The 20,457-nt window shown below is 40.7% G+C and overlaps 1 protein-coding gene across 2 annotated transcripts in view; it reads right to left on the bottom strand.

Annotated features, from left to right (window-relative positions):
- The window catches only part of CCDC191 (coiled-coil domain containing 191), a 94,188-nt gene that overhangs the window by 6,262 nt on the left and 67,469 nt on the right, over positions 1-20,457 (bottom strand). The window contains exons 14-17 of one of the 2 annotated variants that reach the window (XM_057697166.1): positions 16,250-16,393; positions 12,022-12,174; positions 11,338-11,483; positions 1,600-1,779 (exon numbers count right to left, since the gene is read on the bottom strand). In XM_057697166.1, coding sequence (XP_057553149.1) covers positions 1,635-1,779; positions 11,338-11,483; positions 12,022-12,174; positions 16,250-16,393 — 588 coding nt within the window. In that variant the 3' untranslated portion in view covers positions 1,600-1,634. Of the gene's footprint in view, positions 1-650; positions 1,780-11,337; positions 11,484-12,021; positions 12,175-16,249; positions 16,394-20,457 lie in introns of those variants that run through there. The other variant, XM_057697165.1, reaches the window with a different exon arrangement.

Here is a 20,457-nt window from a genome sequence, read left to right as displayed (position 1 = left end):
CAGGTTTTCTCTAGTTGTGGTGAGCTAGGTGCTTGGGCTTCAGTAGATGTGGCACGTGGGCTCAGTCATTGTGGCACACGGGCTTTGTTGACCCGAGGCATGTGGGATCTTCCTGGACCAGGGAGCGAACCTGTGTCCCCTGCATTGACAGGCGGATTCTTAACCACTGTGCCGCCACAGAAGTCCCACCCTTCCTTACCTACTGGCTTGGCATTAAAATAAAATTGGTATTCTATTCCTGGGTGCTAATACTGGCCAATATTCTATAACTGTGCTACAGATAAGTAAAAAACAGATAGTGATTTAGACAGGAAGAGGTTAACTATAAGTTACTTTTAGTCCCATTTTTTTAGTGGCCATTAGTCTTAAAAAGAGTTTTTAGATGATGCCTGTATAATCATATTAAAGGAAAAGACGAGTAGGAACAGGAACATTGTGGAGGAAATAAAGTTCAATGTGTTTTGTCATATCTGAGTAAATCATAACACATCTTCCATAGAAGAAGGATGTATCATTCTGCAGGTGGTGTAGCTAGATATCCCTTCTAGGAAGTAAGAGAAAGTAACAGAATTTATTGAACAACACACAGAATTTTATTTTACCAACTCAAATTTTCAACTTAGCAAATAATAGTAGTTACCTCAGGGCTGCAAGGGACTGTCTTTGTTTTACTGTGTGCATTTACTACCTGAATTTATTGTATAATAAGCATGTATTTTGTAATGAAAACTTTTTTTCTAGCAGGCAACTCTTTCAGACAGTTCACATGAGTGTTTTGTCATGCTTTATATTCCTTAGCACCTTAAAGATTAGAACATTCTGTGAATTCAAGATAAGTACCTTGATACATAGATCAAACTGAGCTGAGGACTGGAAGACACTGAGTGTGTTATTTAGAAGTTGCAGCTGGAAGCATGAGGAGACATTTTAACAAACTGCTGGACTACCTTTGATAGAGGCTTTAGCTTTTGGACTTCCCTTCACGCTTACCAAGTGCACTGAGAAGTATCCTTGGTGCCCCAGTTTCTCTGAAATTAGGATACGCTGCTACCCTTTGCAGCAGCTGCCTAGAGTGCCTTTTGATCCATGGTTTTCCATCAGGTGGGCAAAAAGGACAGGGTCTGGCAGGACGCCTGTGGTTGATGCTAAGGTACTAGATGACTGGCCCTCCTTTTCTAAGTACTCGCTGCTTTTAATTTCTATTTAATTAAAGTTACATTTGTCAACAATTCACATTAAGCTACAAGGACACATTTTCCTTCACAGTCTTAGGCAAGCCAACACTTGTCCTTTTTAAAGTTTATGATACTAAAAATACATAGGGTACATTTGAACAGCAGAGCTCTAGATTGTTCCTTTGGATGATCCTGCTGTAATAAATGCTTTAGTGGCCTGATTAGCAAGCCAAGAGAAATCAAAGAGGGAAGTACAACTTCACAAAGTAATTTCATGACCCAAGAGGTACGTGACACAACATAAATGAGATATGTGCATGTGTGTGTGGGTGGGTGGAGATCACACACACACGCAAACGGACTCATGGAGATGCCAGTTGTAAGCACTGCACTGGGCTGTGGCCGCTGGCCAAGGGCTCCTTACCCAAGGGCTGCACGTCTGACTGCTGTACAGCTGAGTCACCGTGGCGTGAACATCTGGAAGTCTGGAAGAATTTCAGCTACCTTCCTACGGAGCCGCTCTCGCCTTTCTTCTTTTCCTCTTTCCTCTTTCGTAAATTTTGCAAACTTCTTCCATGTCTGAAATGTGATCCAGAGAATCCTCCTTTACGAATAAAAAGGAAAAAAGTGAAATACTAAGGAAAAGTTGACTTTCCATTGAACTAAACTGAAAACTTTACAAAAACAATCCTTATCTGAATAAAATGTTACATGAAAGGTACGGAAATCACAGTTGGGATTCACACAGTAAGAATGCTGTGAAGAAAATGAAGCAACAGGAGAGGATGGAAGTGACTAATAGGTTATTTCTCTCTTCCAGCAGGTGGTCTTCCATCACAGGTCACCCTCTGTGAGAAGGTGACATCTGAGCAGAGCACCTGGTGGCCTCTGAGTGCAGGCCATGAGACGTACTCCTCAGGGGGTCTGACCACAGCCTGCACCTTGTGTACAAGGCAGAACTAGTGGAACAAGGGCTCCAGCAGCCAAAGCCCTTGAGGTAGAGATGCTGGGAGAGCACATGCAGTATGTGCAGCGTGTGAAGCACGTGCTGCAGTTATAAGCATCAAGGTCCTGATGCTTGGATGTATATTGTTTAAAAAGCCCACTGGTAATCTCACCTCAAATGACAGTCTTGAATTTTAGTTGAGTCTTAAGTCAGTTGTCTGTTGATGGGCACTTGGGTTGCTTCCATGGCTTGGCTACTGTAAATTATGAACATTGCTGCTATGAACACTGGGGTGTGTGTATCTTTGTGAATTAGAATTTTTTTTTCCTGGATACATACCCAGCAGTGGGATTGCAGGATCATATGGTAGCTCTATTTTTAGTTTCATAAGGAACCTCCATACTGTTTTTCATAGTGGATGCACCAATTTATATTCCCACCAACAGTACACAAGGGTTCCCTTTTCTCCACACCCTCTCCAGCATTTATTATTTGTAGACTTTCTGATGACAGTCATTCTGACTAGTGTGAGGTGGTACCTTGTAGCACTGATTTGCATTTCTTTAATAATTAGCAGTGTTGAGCATCTCTTCATGTGCCTGCTGGCCATCTGTATGTTTTTGGAAAAACATCTGTTTAGGTCTTCTGCCCATTTTTGATTGGGTTGTTTGTTTTTTCTATATTGAGTTATACGAGCTGTTTGTTTATGTTGGATATTAACCCCTTGTCGGTCACATCATTTACAAATATTTTCTCTGGTTTTGTAGATTGTCTTTTTGTTTTGTTGATAGTTTCCCTTGCTGTGCAAAAGTTTTTAAGTTTGGTTAGTTCCCATTGGTTAATTTTTGCTTTTATTTCTTCTGCCTTGGGAACTGATCTAAGAAGACATTGCAACAATTTATGTCAAAGAATGTTTTGCCTGTGTTCTCTCTTTTTTTTTAAATTTTATTTATTTATTTATTATTTTTTGGGGGGTACACCAAGTTCAATCATCTGTTTTTATACACATATCCCCGTATTCCCTCCCTCCCTCAACTCCCCTCCCCCACCCTCCCCATCCCAGTCCTCTAAGGCATCTTCCATCCTCGAGTTGAACTCCCTTTGTTATACAACAACTTCCCACTGGCTATCTATTTTACAGTTGGTAGTATATATATGTCTGTGCTACTCTCTCGCTTTGTCTCAGCTTCCCCTTCACCCCCTGCCCTGCCCCAAACCTTGAGTTCTCCAGTCCATTCTCTGCATCTGCCTGTATTCTCTTCTAGGTGGTTTTATGGTGTCATGTCTTAGGTTTAAGTCTTTAAACCATTTTGAGTTTACTTTTGTATACGGTGTGAGGGAGTGTTCTAATTTCATTGATTTACATGTAGCTGTCCAGCTTTCCCAGCACCATTTGTTGAAGAGACTGTCTTTTCTGTATTGTATATTCTTGCCTCCTTTGTCAAAGATTAATTGACCATAGGTGCATAGGTTTACTTCTGGGTTCTCTATTCTATTCTGTTGATCTGTAAGTCTGTTTTTTGTGCCAATACTACATTGTTTTGATTACTGTAGCTTTGTAGTATTGTCTGAAGTCTGGAAGGGTTGTAACTCCAGCTTTGTTCTTTTTTCTCAGTATTGCTTTGGCAATTCTGGGTCTTTTTTTGGTTCCATATAAATTTTAGGATTATTCTGTGAAAAATGTCATGGGTATTTTGATAGGGATCACATTAAATCTGCAGATTGCTTTGGGTAGTGTGGCCATTTTACCAATGTTAATTCTTCCAGTCCAGGAGCACAGGATATCTTCCATTTCCTTGAGTAATCTTCAGTTTCCTTTATCAATGTTTTATACTTTTCGGCATATAGGTCTTTCACCTCCTCGGATAAGTTTGTTCCTAGGTGTTTTTTGTTTGTTTGTTTGTTTCTTTTGTTTTTTTGATGCAGTTTTAAATGGGATAATTTTTAAACTTTCTGGTATTTTATTATTAGTGTAAAGAAATGCAACAGACTTCTGTATATTAATTTTGTATCCTGCTACCTTGCTGAATTCATTTATTCTAATAGTTTTTGTGTGGAGACTTAGGGTTCTCTATATAGAATATCATGTCATCTGCAAATAGTGACACTTTTACCTCTTCCTCTCTAATTTGTATACCTTTTATTTCTTTTTCTTGTCTGATTGCTGTGGCTAGGGTTTCCAATACTGTGTTGAATAGAAGTGGTGAGAGTGAACATCCTTGTCTTGTTCCTGAATTTAATGGGAAGGCTTTCAGCTTTTCACCATTGAGTACTGTGTTGGTTGTGGGTTTGTTGTAAGTGGTCTTTATTATGTTGAGATATGCTCCCTCTGTATCCACTTTGGTGAGAGTTTTTATCATGAATGGATGTTGAATTTTGTGAAATGCTTTTTCTGCATCTGTTGAGATGATCATGTGGTTTGTCTTTCCTTTTGTTAATGTGGTGTATCACATTGATTGATTTGCATATGCTGAATCATCCTTGTGACCCCAGAATGAATCCAAGTTGTCCATTTTGTCTGATACGAGTATTGCTACCCTGACTTTCTTATTGTTTCCATTTGCTCCCCTTACTTTCAGTCTGTGTGTGTCTTTTGCCCTGAGTGAGTCTCTTTTTAGACAGCATATTGCAGATTCTTGTTTTTTTTATCCAGTCTGCCACTCTGTGTCTTTTGATATGAGCATTTAGTCCATTGACATTTAAAGTAATTATTGATAGGTATGTACTTACTGCCATTTTAATCCTTGTTTCCAGTTGTTTTGGTAGTTCTTCTTTGTTCATTTCTTCTTGTTGTTTTTCCTTTTATGGTTTGATGACTTTCTTTTATAGTATGCTTGATTCCTTTATGTTTTTTATTTGTGGTTAACATGGAGTTCAAGTATGTTGACCCATAAATATATCTACTGGCTTTAAACTGATAGTCATTCAAGTTTGAACACATTCTAAAAGATCTACACTTTTATACTCTCCTCCCCCACGTTTTGTGATTTTGATGTCCTACTTTACATCTTCATGCTTATCCTTTTTTTTGTTTATTGTAGTTATAATCTCTTTTATAATTTTTTCATTGTTTTTTAATCTATGTACTGGCTTATTTAAGTGATCTTCAAGCTTAACTATATATTTGCTCTTCCTATTGGGATTTTCCCTTTCCTATGGATTCTTCTTTCTATTTAGAGAAGACCCTTCAACATTTCTTTTAGGTTAGGTTTGGTATTGCTGAATTCTTTTAGTTTTTGCCTGTCTGAGAGATTCTTTATCCCTTCTTCTATTCTAAATGATAATCCTGCTAGAATATTCTAGATAGAGTATTCCAGGTTGCAGGTTTTCCCCTTTAAGAACATTGAATACATCAAGCCACTCCCTTCTGGCTTGAAGAGTTTCTGCAGAGAAATCAGCTGATAGCTTTATGGGGGTTCCCTTGTAAACAACTCCTTTTTCCCCCCCTTTAGAATCCTCTCTTAAACTTTAACTTTTGTCATTTTAATTATGATATGTCTTGGTGTGGGTCTGTTTGGGTTTATCTTGTTTGGGACCTTTTGTGCTTCCCGTACCTGAATATCTGTTTCCTTCTTTAGGTTTGGGAAGTTTTCAGCCATAATTTCTTCAAATACATTTTTGATCACTTTCTCTCTCTCTTCACTCTCTGGAACCCCTGTTTTGTGTGGGTTGGCACATTTTATATTATCCCATAGATCTCGTATGTTTCTTTTTGTTGTTGTTTTTGTTTTTTTTTCACTTGTCTTTTTGTCTGTTGTTCTGATTGGGTGATTTCCATTATTCTATCTTCCAGATCACATATTCATTATTTCTGTGTCATTTAGTTGGCTAGCCATCGCTTCCAGATTGCTTTTTATCTTGGAAATTGAATTATTTATCTTTGGTTCATTTTTTAAGTTTCTAGTTCCTTATTACAGTGATCTGTGTTTATATTGATAATCTTTCTTAATTCAGTTAGTATTTTATTACTACCTTTTTGAACTCAAGGTCTGGTAGACGAGTGAGCTCTGTTTCATCATTTGTTCTTTTAGGGATTTCTCTTGCTCTTTTAATTGGGACTAGTTCCTCTCCCTTTTCATTCTGCTTAACCTTCTCTGTCTCCACGAGTTTAGGAGAAACAGTTATCTATTGTGCTCTTGGTGCAAGGGCTGGTTTTGATATGGATGCCAGCCACATCTGTCCTCAGGGTGTGCTGGCCCCCACTTTGATGGGGGTGAGGTTTGTGTTGGGGGACCTAAATCTGCAAGGTGTGAGGCGGGACTTCCTCTCTGCTCTGTGGCAGTCACCACCTCTCAGGTTCCCAGTTGTTGGAGTAGAAGCCCTGAGGGTCAGGTTTGATCAGGCTCCATCCCCCTTGAGTGCATTGCCCTGCCCCAAAGGTGGGGAGAGCTGAATTAAGCAGAGCTCATGTACTTACAGAGCATGGACATGCCACTTAAGTAGGTGACTTCGGTTCTGCTCAGATGCTGCCCAGGGTCGTGTCTCCTCCCCTGCTGTGTCTGTACCAGATCTAGTGCAAGGCTGTGGTGTGGGATGGGTGGGGCTGGGGCATGTGCTGGGCTGGGAATCTGGGTGCTGTGGCTGCAGGAATTGAGGTGGCTGTGCTGCCACCTGAGATCTGGCCTGCCTCTGTGGCAGTCTTCTCCTAGGACCTGTCTGCCCCAGTTCCAGCATTCAACTGTGATGTGGAGTAGGCAGGGCTGGGGTGCTCTGGTAGAGGGACACTGGTGTCTCCTGAAGCACCGCTGGGGCGAGCGCTAACAGTGGTCGCTGCTGGCCCACCCAGATCACACCCCAGGCCCCCGGGCTGTCTCTGAGAAGCCAGATCAAACATTCTCCCTGGGCCTTTCTGCCCCAGATCCTGTGCTAAGCTGCAGTGTGCAGTCGGGGGGTAGGGGGAGGAGTGTTTGCTCAGCTGTGGGATGAACCACTGCCTGCTCCTGGGGTGCTGTCCGAGCAGGCACTGACAGTGGCTGCTGCCACCCGACCCAGACTATACCCCAGGTCCCCTGGGCTGTCTCTGTGTAGTTAGACTGAATTTTACCGTGGCTGGACTGACCGTGATCTTGCACCAGGCTGTGGTGTGGAGTGAGCAGGGCAGGGGTGTTCGCCCCATTTGGATTAGGGAGTCTGGTGAGGCAGCAGCCACCAGTGCAAGGCTCTCCCCGCCCTGACTGTTGCAGGCCAACTTGTGTGCATTCCTTGTGAGTAGACTTAGGCTGCTCCAGCCCTTTTGTCTGTCCTGGCAGTTCTCCCAGCAGCCAAAGGGGCTTGTTTCGTCTGTGCAGGACCCCAGGCTATCGAACACCCAGACTATGGCTCAACCTGCTCACTCCCCAGGGCAAAGGGTCTGCCCGTGTGGACCTTCTCTTCCTTTCAGATCCCTCCCAGGGATGCAGGTCCCAATCTGATGCCTGTTTTCTGTCCTACCCGGTTAAGTGGAGATCCATCCTCCCTCTCTCTGTCCCTTACTTCCTTGTTGCTGCATGTGGGATTTTTGTTGCATGCATAATCTTTGATTGCAGCGCACAGGCTCCTCATTCTGGTGCATGGACTTCTCTAGTTGCGGCACTCAGGCTCTAGAGTTCAAAGGCTTAGTTGCCCCGCAGCATGTGGGATCTTAGTTCCCCTCCAGGGACTGAACCCACGTCCCCTGCATTAGAAGGTGGATTCTTAACCAGGGAAGTCCCTGGAGATCTTTCTTGCAGCTTTGGTTGCATAGAATTCTTCTGCCAGTTTTGAGTTAGTTTTCTGAACTGTTCCACATGTAGACGTAGTTTTGATGTGCTTGTGAGGAGAGGTGAGATCCGTGTCCTCCTCCTCTGCCATCTTGATGCCTCCTGCACTGAATTTTTATCAGGCAAAAAAAAGGCTTTCCTAGAAGAGGGCATGTCTTGAGCAAAGGCAGAGGCAAGAATAGCTAAGTTTATATTTTCACAAGTATTTCACATAATTGGGAATTATTCTGGCTTCTAATGAAGTCCCCCCTCAAGATTGCATTTCAGTCCCCGTTAATTTTGTGGCTGATGGTTGGTTGAGGTTTTTGATAATGTTGGTTTTTTTTTTTTTTTTTTTTTGTCAGTGGAGGTATTACTGTTAAAAGGTTTCAAGGACTAGAGCTGCTTCATTTGCTTTCTTCTTTTATCCATCCAGTCCACCATTTATAGCTTCCTATACTTGGCTATATGACCCACTCCCAGTCCTTGAACCTATCTCCCACTCTCACCTGGTGGCCACACCTTTCTTCTGGCTACACTCCCATTTTCTGTCTTCCACATTTTAGCTCCTGCTCTCTGTCCTGACTGAAATGCTCTGCGGCCTGGGGGCAATCTTCCTAGATCATCTTTGCATTTATTTTCCTTCCTCTGAACTCCTAAAGCACATGGTCACAAACACTGGTTTGCTTATTTATAGTCTCTATCTACCTACCTACCTACCTACCTGCCTGCCTATCTACATCTATCTGCTTACCTACATCTATTCACCTGAGGTCCACAAACTCCTTGACATTTTGTGTGAGGTTGTATGTGATGTACATATGTGCGTTTTCTGGAGAGCAGGTCTGTGACTTTCATTACTACCTCACAGGGGTCTATGATTCCACAGTGGTGAAGAACTACAGTATCAAGGCAATACCAGAAATATAAGAAGTACTGGTTCAACTGAGAAGAACTGGTCAAGTGCATAGCTGAACTCAACTGCAGAACTACACAGTAACTGCTGATAATGAGAGACTTAAGTCTGGAGACATCTCTTAGTCCCGCCATGTATAAAATATCAGATTTGTAAAATTATAACTCTATACCCAATTAAAAATTATATATATACCTAGAAGTGATATAGATATGCAGAATTAAACCTCATGGTCTTATCAGGAATCATCTTTCTCAGTGGTACTGCAATTTTTCACCTACAGCTTTTCTATACAATATTTTTTCATTTAAATAAAATTAAGAACTGTGAATATCGATTTTTAAGTGTTAAAGTTCCTTTTAAAAGATCTGTGACTAAATATTAGTGTCACTCCTGCAATAAAACACATCCATTCATGAACCAAATATCTATCATGCACGCATGTACTAAGCTCTGCCATGCTGAGAATACAGTAGTGAGCTAGATGTGGTGGGGACAGACAGACGATAAACATGTAAACAATAAATGACAATTTCGGAGAGTCTTAAAGTGCTGTGAATAAAATAGGGCAGGTTACTGGATAGACAGGGATGGAGGCAGGTGGCATGTATTTGAGTGGAAACTAAATGGTGAGGAGGTCACGTGAGAGCTCTGAAGCAGATGTGAGTGTTGTTAGTCCGAAGAGCACCGGGGTGGGGCTGGGGGGCTGGACCGTGGTGAATAAGGAGCAGAGTAGGAAGAGATGAAGTCACTGCAGTGCTTTTACATCAAGTGGGCCCTGGCGAAGACTTTACTTCTTGTTGAATGCATGGATTCACATACTGATTTTCTAACTTCAAATCCTGAACAGGACCGCTATCTTACTATTGTATTTTAATTTATAAATGAGAGTGAATTAGGAAAGTGGGGAAGAGGGTTGATTTAGCAAGAATAGAATGATCTGGAGTCAGAAAAGCTAATTTGGTGTCCAGGCTCCACCATTTGTTATTTGAGTACCTTGGGCAATTCATCGACCTGCGCTAGCTTCAGTTTCTTTGCCTGAAAATGAGAATCCTGACATCTGCCCCCTCCCCTCTGGCCTACACTTATCGATCAGGTGAGATGGCGTGTGTGAAAGCCCTCTCACTGCCCTGTGTCACATCAGGCAGCTGCCCCAGTGAATCTCTCAGTCTGTTTTTGGCAGCTGAGAAACAGAAAACAAAGGTGGACAAAAAGGGTGTTTAATAATAATACATTAGCAATGACAATAAACAAAAAATAGCTATTATTTTGGGCCAAGTAGTGCATTAACTGACGTCCTGTGTTACCTTGTTTAGTCCTCAAAGTAACCCCAGTAGACAGGTTCTGGGGTTATCCTCATTTTACAAAAGAGGAAGAGGGAGGTTCAAATGCAAGCATTTCTTCAAAGGCAAATCCTCTGAATACCCTCATTCATTGCCTATTTGTTTTAGACAAAATTAGAGTCAACTTGCTTATGTTTTCCCAGCCCACAGATTTTAGAACCTGTAAATTAAACAAGGATGAGCAGGTTTTGCTGGAGGTGGGCACCCTACTGGCAACAAGATAGAAACACTTTTTTAAAAAAACAGACACACATATACACACAAATGAAAACAGAGCAACCAAAAAATGAATCAGTGTAGTGAGCAAAGGGACACTTCTACACGTTCACAGCGGTCTTCACCCCTCAGAACCTGGAGGCTTATGCTTACCACAGTAACTGACGCTCATAAGGCATGACATTCAATTACCAAAAAAGGACAGATCATTTGTATACGCTCCGAACGAAGTGCGTAATGAAATTCGGAGCATTTTTATCCAAAATGCTTAAAGTTAGAAAACAAAGAAAAAACGTACTTATATGGAATACTTTATTCTCCAAAGACACTGAATTAAATGTCATCACTGTATTATAAATATTAATATGACATATAGTATGATTCTACTTATATAAAGTTCCAAGCCTTGAAGACTCCATACTTAGGAGGTAAAAAATAAAAAGAAGTGCAAGGAAGTGTTTATCATAAAGGCCAGGAAAGTAGTTTGCTTTCAGGAGGAAAGGGTGGGACACTTCTGGGGGCCAGCAGTGTCCTACTTCTCAACCTCAGGGGTGGTGACGGGTGTCCACTTTATAGTAGTTCATTCAGCTGTACTTGTAGGATTTAAGCACTTTTCTGTATTTGCGTTACATTTCACAATAAATAATGTTTAAAAAAAAAGGACATTAAACTTAAAAGATAAAACTATGTGACAAATAAAGAACACAGTACCTCTGCTTAGTTGTGTTTCATGTATTTCACATTTCACTTTATTCTCTTGCCGGTCCTGTGAGGAAGGGAGGGGAGGCATCCTTCTCCCCGCTCCTCATTTTAAAGATGGGGACCCTGGAGCTCCAGGGGGTTCCTCTCTTGTCTTCACCCAAGCACTCAGGGGGTGAGCTGGGACTCCCAGCTCCTGCCGGGTATCTCTGAGTGCCCAGCTGTCCTGGCTTCCGCCTTATCTTTTCAGATACATTTCAGGCATAGACTCTATTGCAGGGCAACTGTGAAATCAGTGAGTGAATTTTTGTAGAGATGAACTCACCTGTCACTGTGCTCTGCCGCAACCTTGTGCTTGTTCTGAGACTCGATCCTGGCCTCCCTGACCGTGTTACACCAGGCCCTGAAAATCTTCTTCTGAAGAAAATGTACACACAGTTTTCGTACTTCTTCCTCTAGATCAGTCAGGTACTGGGGATGAGGACAGGGAAAAAAGTGAGACAAATGATATCACAGACAAAGAATTTGAGCAAATAAACAGTGCAAAAGAGAAAGAATTGAAACAAACACACATCAAAGGACACTGGAGGCATAAGGAGAGAGGATAATGTGACAGCCATGGCCATATCTTCTGTAATGTAGTAAAAAGATCATAATGGAATCAGGGGTAGAAACATTTATAGGACTGAGGAACTAGGTTTCTAGTAAAATCACTTGAGCAATTATGGGATGAGAAACAAGAAATTAGTATAAAAATAAGAGCTGATGTAATGACACATTGTAAGTTTATAGGGATACTCTCTGTGTGAAAAGAAACGTGCTTAAGATTTTATACTAACAAAAAATTGATTTGACATTTTCAAATTCATTTCAAAGCAATGACTTGAATTGCCTCTTCTATATTGTTCTTGAAAAAAACATAATGACTTGACATCTGGAGTGCACCTACATTTCTTACCTAGGGTTGGTCAGAGACGTGTATTTAAAACTCCCTTCCCTGTGGCCTTACCTGTAGCCAGCTCCGGAAGACTCTCCTAAGCAGTGTTTGCAAATAAAGTTGATCAGCCTGGGCCATCTTCCTAGCCAGGCTTTCCTGACTCCACTGGAACCAGGTCAGCAGGCATTTCCGCTCTAGGGCCAAAGAGTGATGCTCTTTGGCCACCTGGACAATTTTTTAAATGAGAAAAGGAAGTTATTCCTAATATCTTAAGGAAATACATATCACCTTGGCAAGTGATGGCTGTAAAGCACAGCATCTAGCGGTTACTAGAGAGCATAATCTTAAGGACGTGCACTCGTGTCCTAAAAGCTTTGACTACTGACGGTATTATATGGGGGTTTTAGATTCATATCACGCATAGCCTTTCAGTGCTGACTCCCTGAAGACCACAGTGACTGGCTGGTTATTAAGGAAGTGGAATAAACAACCTCTGAAGCCATTATGTGCTTGCACTGAGTTTTGAAGTGGGTGGCTGGCAATATTCTTGGTTTGTTCTCCTGGAACTTGGGCAGCAACTGCATAACAGACCTCTCTTTATCATGTACTTAACCACTGTTCAATTGAGGAAATGCCAATACTTTCAATTAGTTTTGTAGAATGAGCTGTCACTAGAATTGAAACCTAGACATTATCAATAAACTACAAAACCATTTGATAGAAAAACAGCATGAATAATTTAATGTCATACCAACTTAAAAGGCTCAAAATATCATTCTGTCAAAATAAATACACAACTCAGACCTTAGAGATTTTAAAAAGTAACTGTTACATTCTTTCAAGAGGTCAAAGGGAAAAGCCCTTTTCTCTTAGTCCTCCGCAGCAAATGAGACACTTCTTCTAAGTCTTGTCTCACCACTGAGCACTGTGAATGGGACTGATCTAAGTAAGTGCCTTGGCAGTCACACATACTGGCCAAAATGACCATCATAGGAAGTCTCTGTGACACCGGGGAGCCAAAAGCCAAGGGGAGCCGGAAATACACAGCCTCCTACCCTCCCGGCTCTCCATCTTCCAGGAAAACACAAAGAGCCAGGGAGAAAAAGAAAGATAATCAGAAGATCTCTTAAAAGTTCTGAAAATGGTTATTGGAACAAATGGGATATAGCACATGTGAGTTTAAGGGAAAATGCTAAATAACTCTTCTGAAAAAACAAAACAACAACAAAAAACGTTATAAAGAAGCCAGCAACTATTTAACTAGACCCTTTGTCTTTCTTCATTTTTTCTGTCCCTTTCTGAAAGTCAACTCTGATGGATGAAAAAAACCACCACTTCCTCTTACTGTCCTCCAGAACTTTTCCTTTTACTTCTTTTTTTTTTTAAACTTTTTTTTTTTTTTTTAAACTTTCAGCTGTGGTTGGTATCTACATATACCTCTGATTCCTACACAGCACAAAAGATATGCCTGAACTGGGCAGCATTTTTGGAGGAAGGGGTTGCTGAGCTCCATTCTAGCTTTGTAACCAATGTTCTGTGTGACCTTAAGCAAGTCAGTTTTTCTAAGGCTCAGCTGCCTTATTTACAAATTGCAAGAGATGGAGAGGATTACTAATATTCTAAAATTCTGTCATCTTGTGTGGTAGGCTGAATAGTGGCCCTCAAGGATGGCCACAAACCACTCCCTGGAACCTGTAAATATGTTAGCTTACATGGTAAAAGGGATTTTGCAGATGTAAGTGAAGGATCCTGAAATGGGGAGATGGTCCTGGATTATAAGGGAGAGCCCTAAATATCATCACAAGAGTTCTTATAAGAGGGAGGCAGGAGGATCAGCATCAACATGAGATGGGACATGCAAGTAAGAGATTAGAGTGAACTGAGGAGGGGCCATGGGCAATGGAACGCAGGCAGTCATCTGAAGCGGAAAAAGGAAAGGAAACAGACTCTCTCCTGGGAAACTCCAGGAGGCACCTGTCCTGCTGACACTTGGACTTCAGCCCAGCAAGTCTGATGTTGGACTTCTGGCCTCTAGAAATTTAAGATAAGAAATCTGTGTTTTAAGCCACTCTGTGTGTGGTAATCTGTTATAACAGCATAGGAAACTAACACTTGTTACAAATTAGTGTGGTGCTCAGACTACTTGGATCAGAATCTCCTGGGCTTTTTTTTTTTTTTTAATATTACAGCCTTTTATCGTACTGGGTATTTTGGTTTTTTTTTTTTTTTTTTTTAAGTTTTGGCCACGCCATGTGGGATCCTAGTTCCCTGAACAAGGATTGAACCCACACCCCCTGCATTGAGAGTGCAGAGTCTTAGCCCCTGGACCGCCAGGGCAGACCCTGGGCTACTTGTTTAAAAACGCAGATTCCCTGACACACCGCCCCCAGCCTCCTGGCCAGCACCCCAGACCTACTGAGAACACCTGGAGGTGGCAACAGGAACATGCATTTTTATAAGCGCTCCAGATGGTTTTATGAATAGATAAGTTTGGAAATGCTGGATACAGATCTGTGTTTTCCTGTTTTTATTTTAATTCGGGTTTTCTATATGTAAAGCCTATAACTGTCATTTTGAACTCAAACTCCTGTTTCTTTTTACATTCTTATAAATTTTTAAAAATTTAATTTGGTTATTCACCCATAGATTATTTTGTTTCTAAATTTTATACCTTTCTTGATTTTACTTGGTCAAAAACAGGGACCAAAAAAGAGCTGATAAGAATATGAGTGAATTTTTCTACTCCCTGTCTGCTTTTTCTTTGTGTATTAATAACTAAAAACAAAGAAATAGACAAGAACCAGATAAAATAAAATGAGGAGCACTCAACTGGATAACAAACTATCTGATATGACTAATGTTTGTGGTGGTATACTGCAAGAAGCAAACTTGCATTCAAACTTCAAACTTCATTTCCAGACTCATTCACTCCGAAGCCTAAGGCTCAGCCCTCCCATATCCTTACCAGGAAAAGAGCAATGCTTGGGGCACAGATGGGTGGAGGCCTCCATTAGGAGGGACCCTCATGCCCTCAGGCCTGACCACGACAAACTGGCCTCCTGAGCTGCTGTGGGATACTCAGTAGTTCCAGAACCACTGGTTAGGAGGCAGAGGACAAAAGATCAGAGACAAGAGAAAAACAGTGGGGAGGGCATGTAGGGAAGATAAAAAGAAGGAAAGAAAGTGTGAAAATAGGAAGAGAGAAAGAGAGTGAAGGGTAAATAGATAGGCTACTCTTTTCCCTCCCCTAGCCAAAGTCACATTCACAGAGGTATAACCTGCAGCGTTACTGAATGTAGTGGGATGACACAGAGCATTACTGTTCACCTTTAATCCTGGTTTCGTAACCAAACATAGCAGCCTTACTTTTCACTATTAACTTGGCCAAATGTGTAAATAAGAGTGGTCGTAACTGGTATGCACTACTGACCTTATTGTGAAACTGAATTTTAAAGATAACATTTTATCTATTTTGAGCTTTTGATCATTTAAATGCTCTATTCTGTACACTGGATAGATTTGAATTTCAGTGGTATTTGATTTCATTTATTTCTGTGTGGTAGTGGATTACTGTTCCTGATAATGGGATTAGACACCCACAAGCCTGCGTGTGATTTCATCCTGTCTCCCAGTGGAGTAGATGGAGCCTCCTTCTCCCCTCAGTGACCTTGAGTTTGGCTCTATGACTTGCTGTGGCCAATGGAATGTTAGTGGACTCGATACAAGCCAAGGTTTCATATGCATTTACATAATTGAGTTTGGCCTTTGTACCTCAGACATTTGCCAGGTGAAAGCTTGCCCTGAATAACAGCTGGAGCCAGAAAGAGAGGCTGTGGGAGAGACCTGAACTCAATCTAAACTGCCCCACAAACATGTGAGTGGGAAATACATACCTGAGTTGTAAGCCATACTATTTCAGGGCTGCTTCTTAGGCAGCTTTATTGCAGCAGAAATCTGATCAGTATACCTTATGGTAATTATTTTTCCTTTATTACATAGCTATACACTGCTATTTTAGCTATACATTGCTAAAATTGAGAGAGGCCTCTATTCATCCTACCTTGGAGGTTGCCAATCAAACATGTACTCTAGTTTTTTCCAACCTGTTTAGTTACAGAAGTCTTTATCTACCTTGGAGGAGCAAATTCAAACTTTTATCTAAAACAAAAAAATATCCACACTCAATTCATTTATCTTTCTGACTTTTAAATCTCCAAACAATCCCCAAAGCCTAATTGGGTGTTCATCCTATTTTAAAGTCGACGTGCTGATTGTGGGGGGTAAGAATGTGACACTATACCTGGAGGTTTTGCTTGCTTTCCAGTCTCAGCCTCTTCCAAGGCTCCAGACCCTTTTTTCTTAGCAATACCCTTTCATAATGTTCTTTGGCTATTGCTAACAGTTGCTGGTTCCTCTTAATTCTCTTCTGCTTCTCTAGTTCTTTCTGGAAAAAATAAAAAAGTAAAAATGACAAGGAGGAACCACAATGATGACATAGGAAGCTCCTGAACGTACCTCCTCCTTTGGAGGCACTGAATGTATAATTACACACAGAGCAATTGCCTCTGAAAGAAATCCAGAAAGTAGCTGTGTGACTTTTCCACATAGAGTGAATGAGAAAATTACCCACATTGATACATCAAAAATACCAACAGGAAAGGTTGAGACACAGTCTCACCATAAAGTCCATCCCTGGCTCAGTGCCATATAATAGGGAGGGAACTCTCAATTCCCAGCTTCTCCTGGAGGAGTGAAGGGTTTGGACTGCACATCTAGCATCCCAACTTTAAAGGAAACCATTCAAGCAAGTGATGGGCCCCCAAAACACCTAGCTCTGAAAGCCAATAAGGCTTGTGTCCATGAGACACACAAGACTATAGCAAACAAAGAAACGGGTCTTAATGGATGTGAGAGTACTCACTGTGGCTATGCTCCTAGGACTTAGTCCTAAGAAAGCAGGCAAAAAAGCCCATTTCCCAGTCTTTCCCTGAGAGGGATCTGACTGCATACTTTACAAGCTGCTGCCTGAGGGTCCGGATTCTAATTTAGTGTCCATCTAGGAGCTGGCTGAGATCCTCTCCAGAGCCTGAGGGAACCTTTGGGTACTTCCTCTACCTTCTCCTTCTGGCTCACTCCGAAGAGAAAACAGATTGCTAGCATCTCTCTGAAAGGAGCTTGTACACACATTTTGCTCGCTAACTTTTGTGACTGCCACCTGAGAGGGATGGGCTCCTGGACTGCCTGGCTCTGATAACCAACGGAACTTACATTCGCAAGTCCCATAGGACTATGGCAGACAAGCATGTTTTAAATAGGCACAGGAGAACCCCACCCCCATTGCCCTGGCCATCCAGCCCCATGGCTATACACCCAGGCTCAGTGAAAGGAAGCAGGAAACACACATCTCCTAGTTTCTCCCTGGAAGGGGCTTAACTTCATATATTCGCAGCTGCTGCCTGAGGGTACAGCTTCTCATCAGTGTGCATCAAGGTGCTGACTGAGATCCTTCCTTTCGGACACTGATAGGTCTTGGCACGTGCTCAAATACGGGGAGCTACTAAGGACAAAGACAGTGGCTTTGATCATCACAAAGGTTTGAGAGACAACCAGGAGCCTGGGCCAGGCTGGCTGATGAGGTTCATCTTCTGCACAAGACCACTCTGTCAGGACTAGGAGAGGTGACTTATCTAATGCACAGAAACCAACACAGAGAGTCAAGAAATAGAGAAACATGTTACAAACAAAACAGCAAGATAAACCTCCAGAAATCAATCTTAATGAAATGGAGATAAGTGATTTACCCAACAGAGTTTTCAAAATAATGGTCATAAAGATGCACACTAACATCAGGAGCGCAATGCATGAACAAAGTGAGAATTTCAGCAGAGAATAAAAAAGTACCAAACATAAATCATACAGCTGAAAAATACAATAACTGAATTGAAAAATTCAACAGAGGGAGGGGTTCAACAGCAGACTAGCAGAAAAAGAGATCAGCCAACTTATAGACAGAGCAGTAGAATTCATCCAATCAGAGGAACAACAACAACAAAAATAATGAGAAAAAGTGAAGACAGCTTAAGAGACTAATGGGACACCATCAAAGGGAGAATATACATATTATAGGAGTCCCAGAAAGAAAGAAGAGAAAGGGGCAGAAAGCTTATTCAAAGAAATACTGGCTGAAAACTTTTTCTAACCTGGAGAAAGAAACAGATATCCAGGTCTAGGAAGCCCAAAAAGTACCAAACAAGATGAATCTAAAGAGACACACACCGAGACTCTTTATAATTAAATTGTCAAAAATTCAAGACAAAGAATCTTAAAAGCAGCAAGAGATTTTTCAGCAGAAACCTTCTAGGCCAGAGAAGTGGGATGGTATATTCAAATGCTGAAAGAAAAAACTTGCCAATCAAGAATACCCAGCAAAAGTGTTCTTCAGAATTGAAGGAGAGGGACTTCCCTGGTGGTCCAGTGGTTAAGAATCCGCCTTCAATGCAGGGGATGTGGGTTCAATCCCTGATTGGGAAACTAAGATTCCACATGCTGTGGGGCAACTAAGCCCACATGCTGCAACTACAGAGCCCACGCACTCTGGAGCCCGCGCACCACAACTAGAGAGAACCCCGAGTGCCACAATGAGAAGCCCACATGCCACAGTGGAGGACCCGCATACCACAATGAAGATCCCTCATGCCACAACTAAGACCCGATGCAGCCAAACAAAACAAAACAAGAATTGAAGGAGAGATAAAGAATTTTCCAGACAAACAAAAGCTCAAAGTGTTCATCACCACTAGACCAGCCTTACCAGAAATGTTAAAGGGCCTTCTTCAAGTTGAAATGAAAGGACACTAATTAGTAATATGAAAACATATGAAAGTATAAACTCACTGATAAAGGTAAATATATAGTTAAAATCAGAATACTCTTACTATTGTAATGGTGATGGGCTAATCACTTAAAACTCTAGTGTAGGTTAAAAGACAAAAGTATTAAAAATTAGTATAATAATTTGTTAATAGATACACAATATAAAAAGATGTAAATTGTGACATTAACCACATAAACTATGGTGGGAGAAGTGTAAAAATGTACAGTTTTTGTATGCATTTGAAGTTAGCTTAAAATAGACTGTTACAACTACACGATGTTTTATGTAAGCCTCATACTAACCACAAAGCATAAACTTAGTTAATACACAAAATATAAATCACAACACAAATAAATATAATCAGAGCACAAAGGAATGATGCAAAAGAGGAAGAAAGGAACAAAGGAACTACAAACAGCTAGAAAATAATTAACAAAAGGGCAATAGCAAGTCCACACCTATTAAAATTACTTTCAATGTACATAGATTAAATCCTTCATTCAAAAGGCACAGAGTAACTGAATGGATAAAAAAACAAGACCCAACTGTATGCTTTCTATGAGAGGCTCACTTCAGCTTTAAGGATACATATAGACTCAAAGTGAAAGAATGGAAAAAGATATTCCATGCGAACAGGAACCAAGGGAGAGGAGGGGTAGTTATATTTATATCAGACAATATAGACATTAACCCAAAAACTATAACAAGAGACAAAGAAGGTCATTATATCATGATAAAGAGGTCAATTCATCAAAAAGATGTAACAATTTAAAATATTTATGCTTGCAACATTGGAGCACCTAAATATATATAAAGCAAATATTAACATTTTGAGGTGAGAAATAGACAACAATACAATAATAGTAGTGGATTTCAATAACCCTCTTTAAACAATGGATAGATGATCTAGAGAGAAAATCAACAAGGTCATATTGGACTTAAACAACACGTTAGACCAGATGTAACAGACATATACAGAACATTTCATCCACCAGCAACAGAATACATATTTTTCTCAAGTGGCATGAAACATTCTTCAGGATAGATCATGTGTTAGGCCATAAAACAAGTTAATAAATTTAAAAAAGACTGAAATCACATCAAGCGTATTTTCCAACTACAATGTTATGAAATTAGAAATCAATTACAAGAGGAAAATTGAAAATTTCACAAATATGTGAAGATTAAACAACACACTTCTGAGCAACCAAGGGTCAAAAAAGAAATCAAAATGAAAATAAAATAATAAATTAAAAAATATCTGACAAAAATGAAAATGGAAACACAACATACCAGAACTTATGGGATACAGCAAAAGCATTAAATGCTTACCTTAAGAAAAAAGATCTCAAATAAACAACTTAACTATATACCTCAAGGAACTAGAAGAAGAACAAACTAAACCCAAAGTTAGTAGTAGGAAGGAAATAAAGATCAGGGCAGAAATAAATGGAATAGAGACTAGAAAGAATTAAAAAGATCACAGAAACTAAGAGCTGCTTCTTTTTCTGCGGGGGGGGGGGGGCAAAACAAAACAGACAAACCATTAACTAGACTAAAGAAAAAAAAAAGACAAACCAGAAATGAAAGACATTACTACAGAAAACTGAGAAATACTAAGAATCATAAAAACT

The sequence above is a fragment of the Hippopotamus amphibius genome, chromosome 10 (genome assembly GCF_030028045.1).
Source record: "Hippopotamus amphibius kiboko isolate mHipAmp2 chromosome 10, mHipAmp2.hap2, whole genome shotgun sequence".
Taxonomy (NCBI): domain Eukaryota; kingdom Metazoa; phylum Chordata; class Mammalia; order Artiodactyla; family Hippopotamidae; genus Hippopotamus; species Hippopotamus amphibius.
Note: the sequence above shows the minus strand (reverse complement) of the source record. Positions and strands in the feature narration are given on the sequence as shown.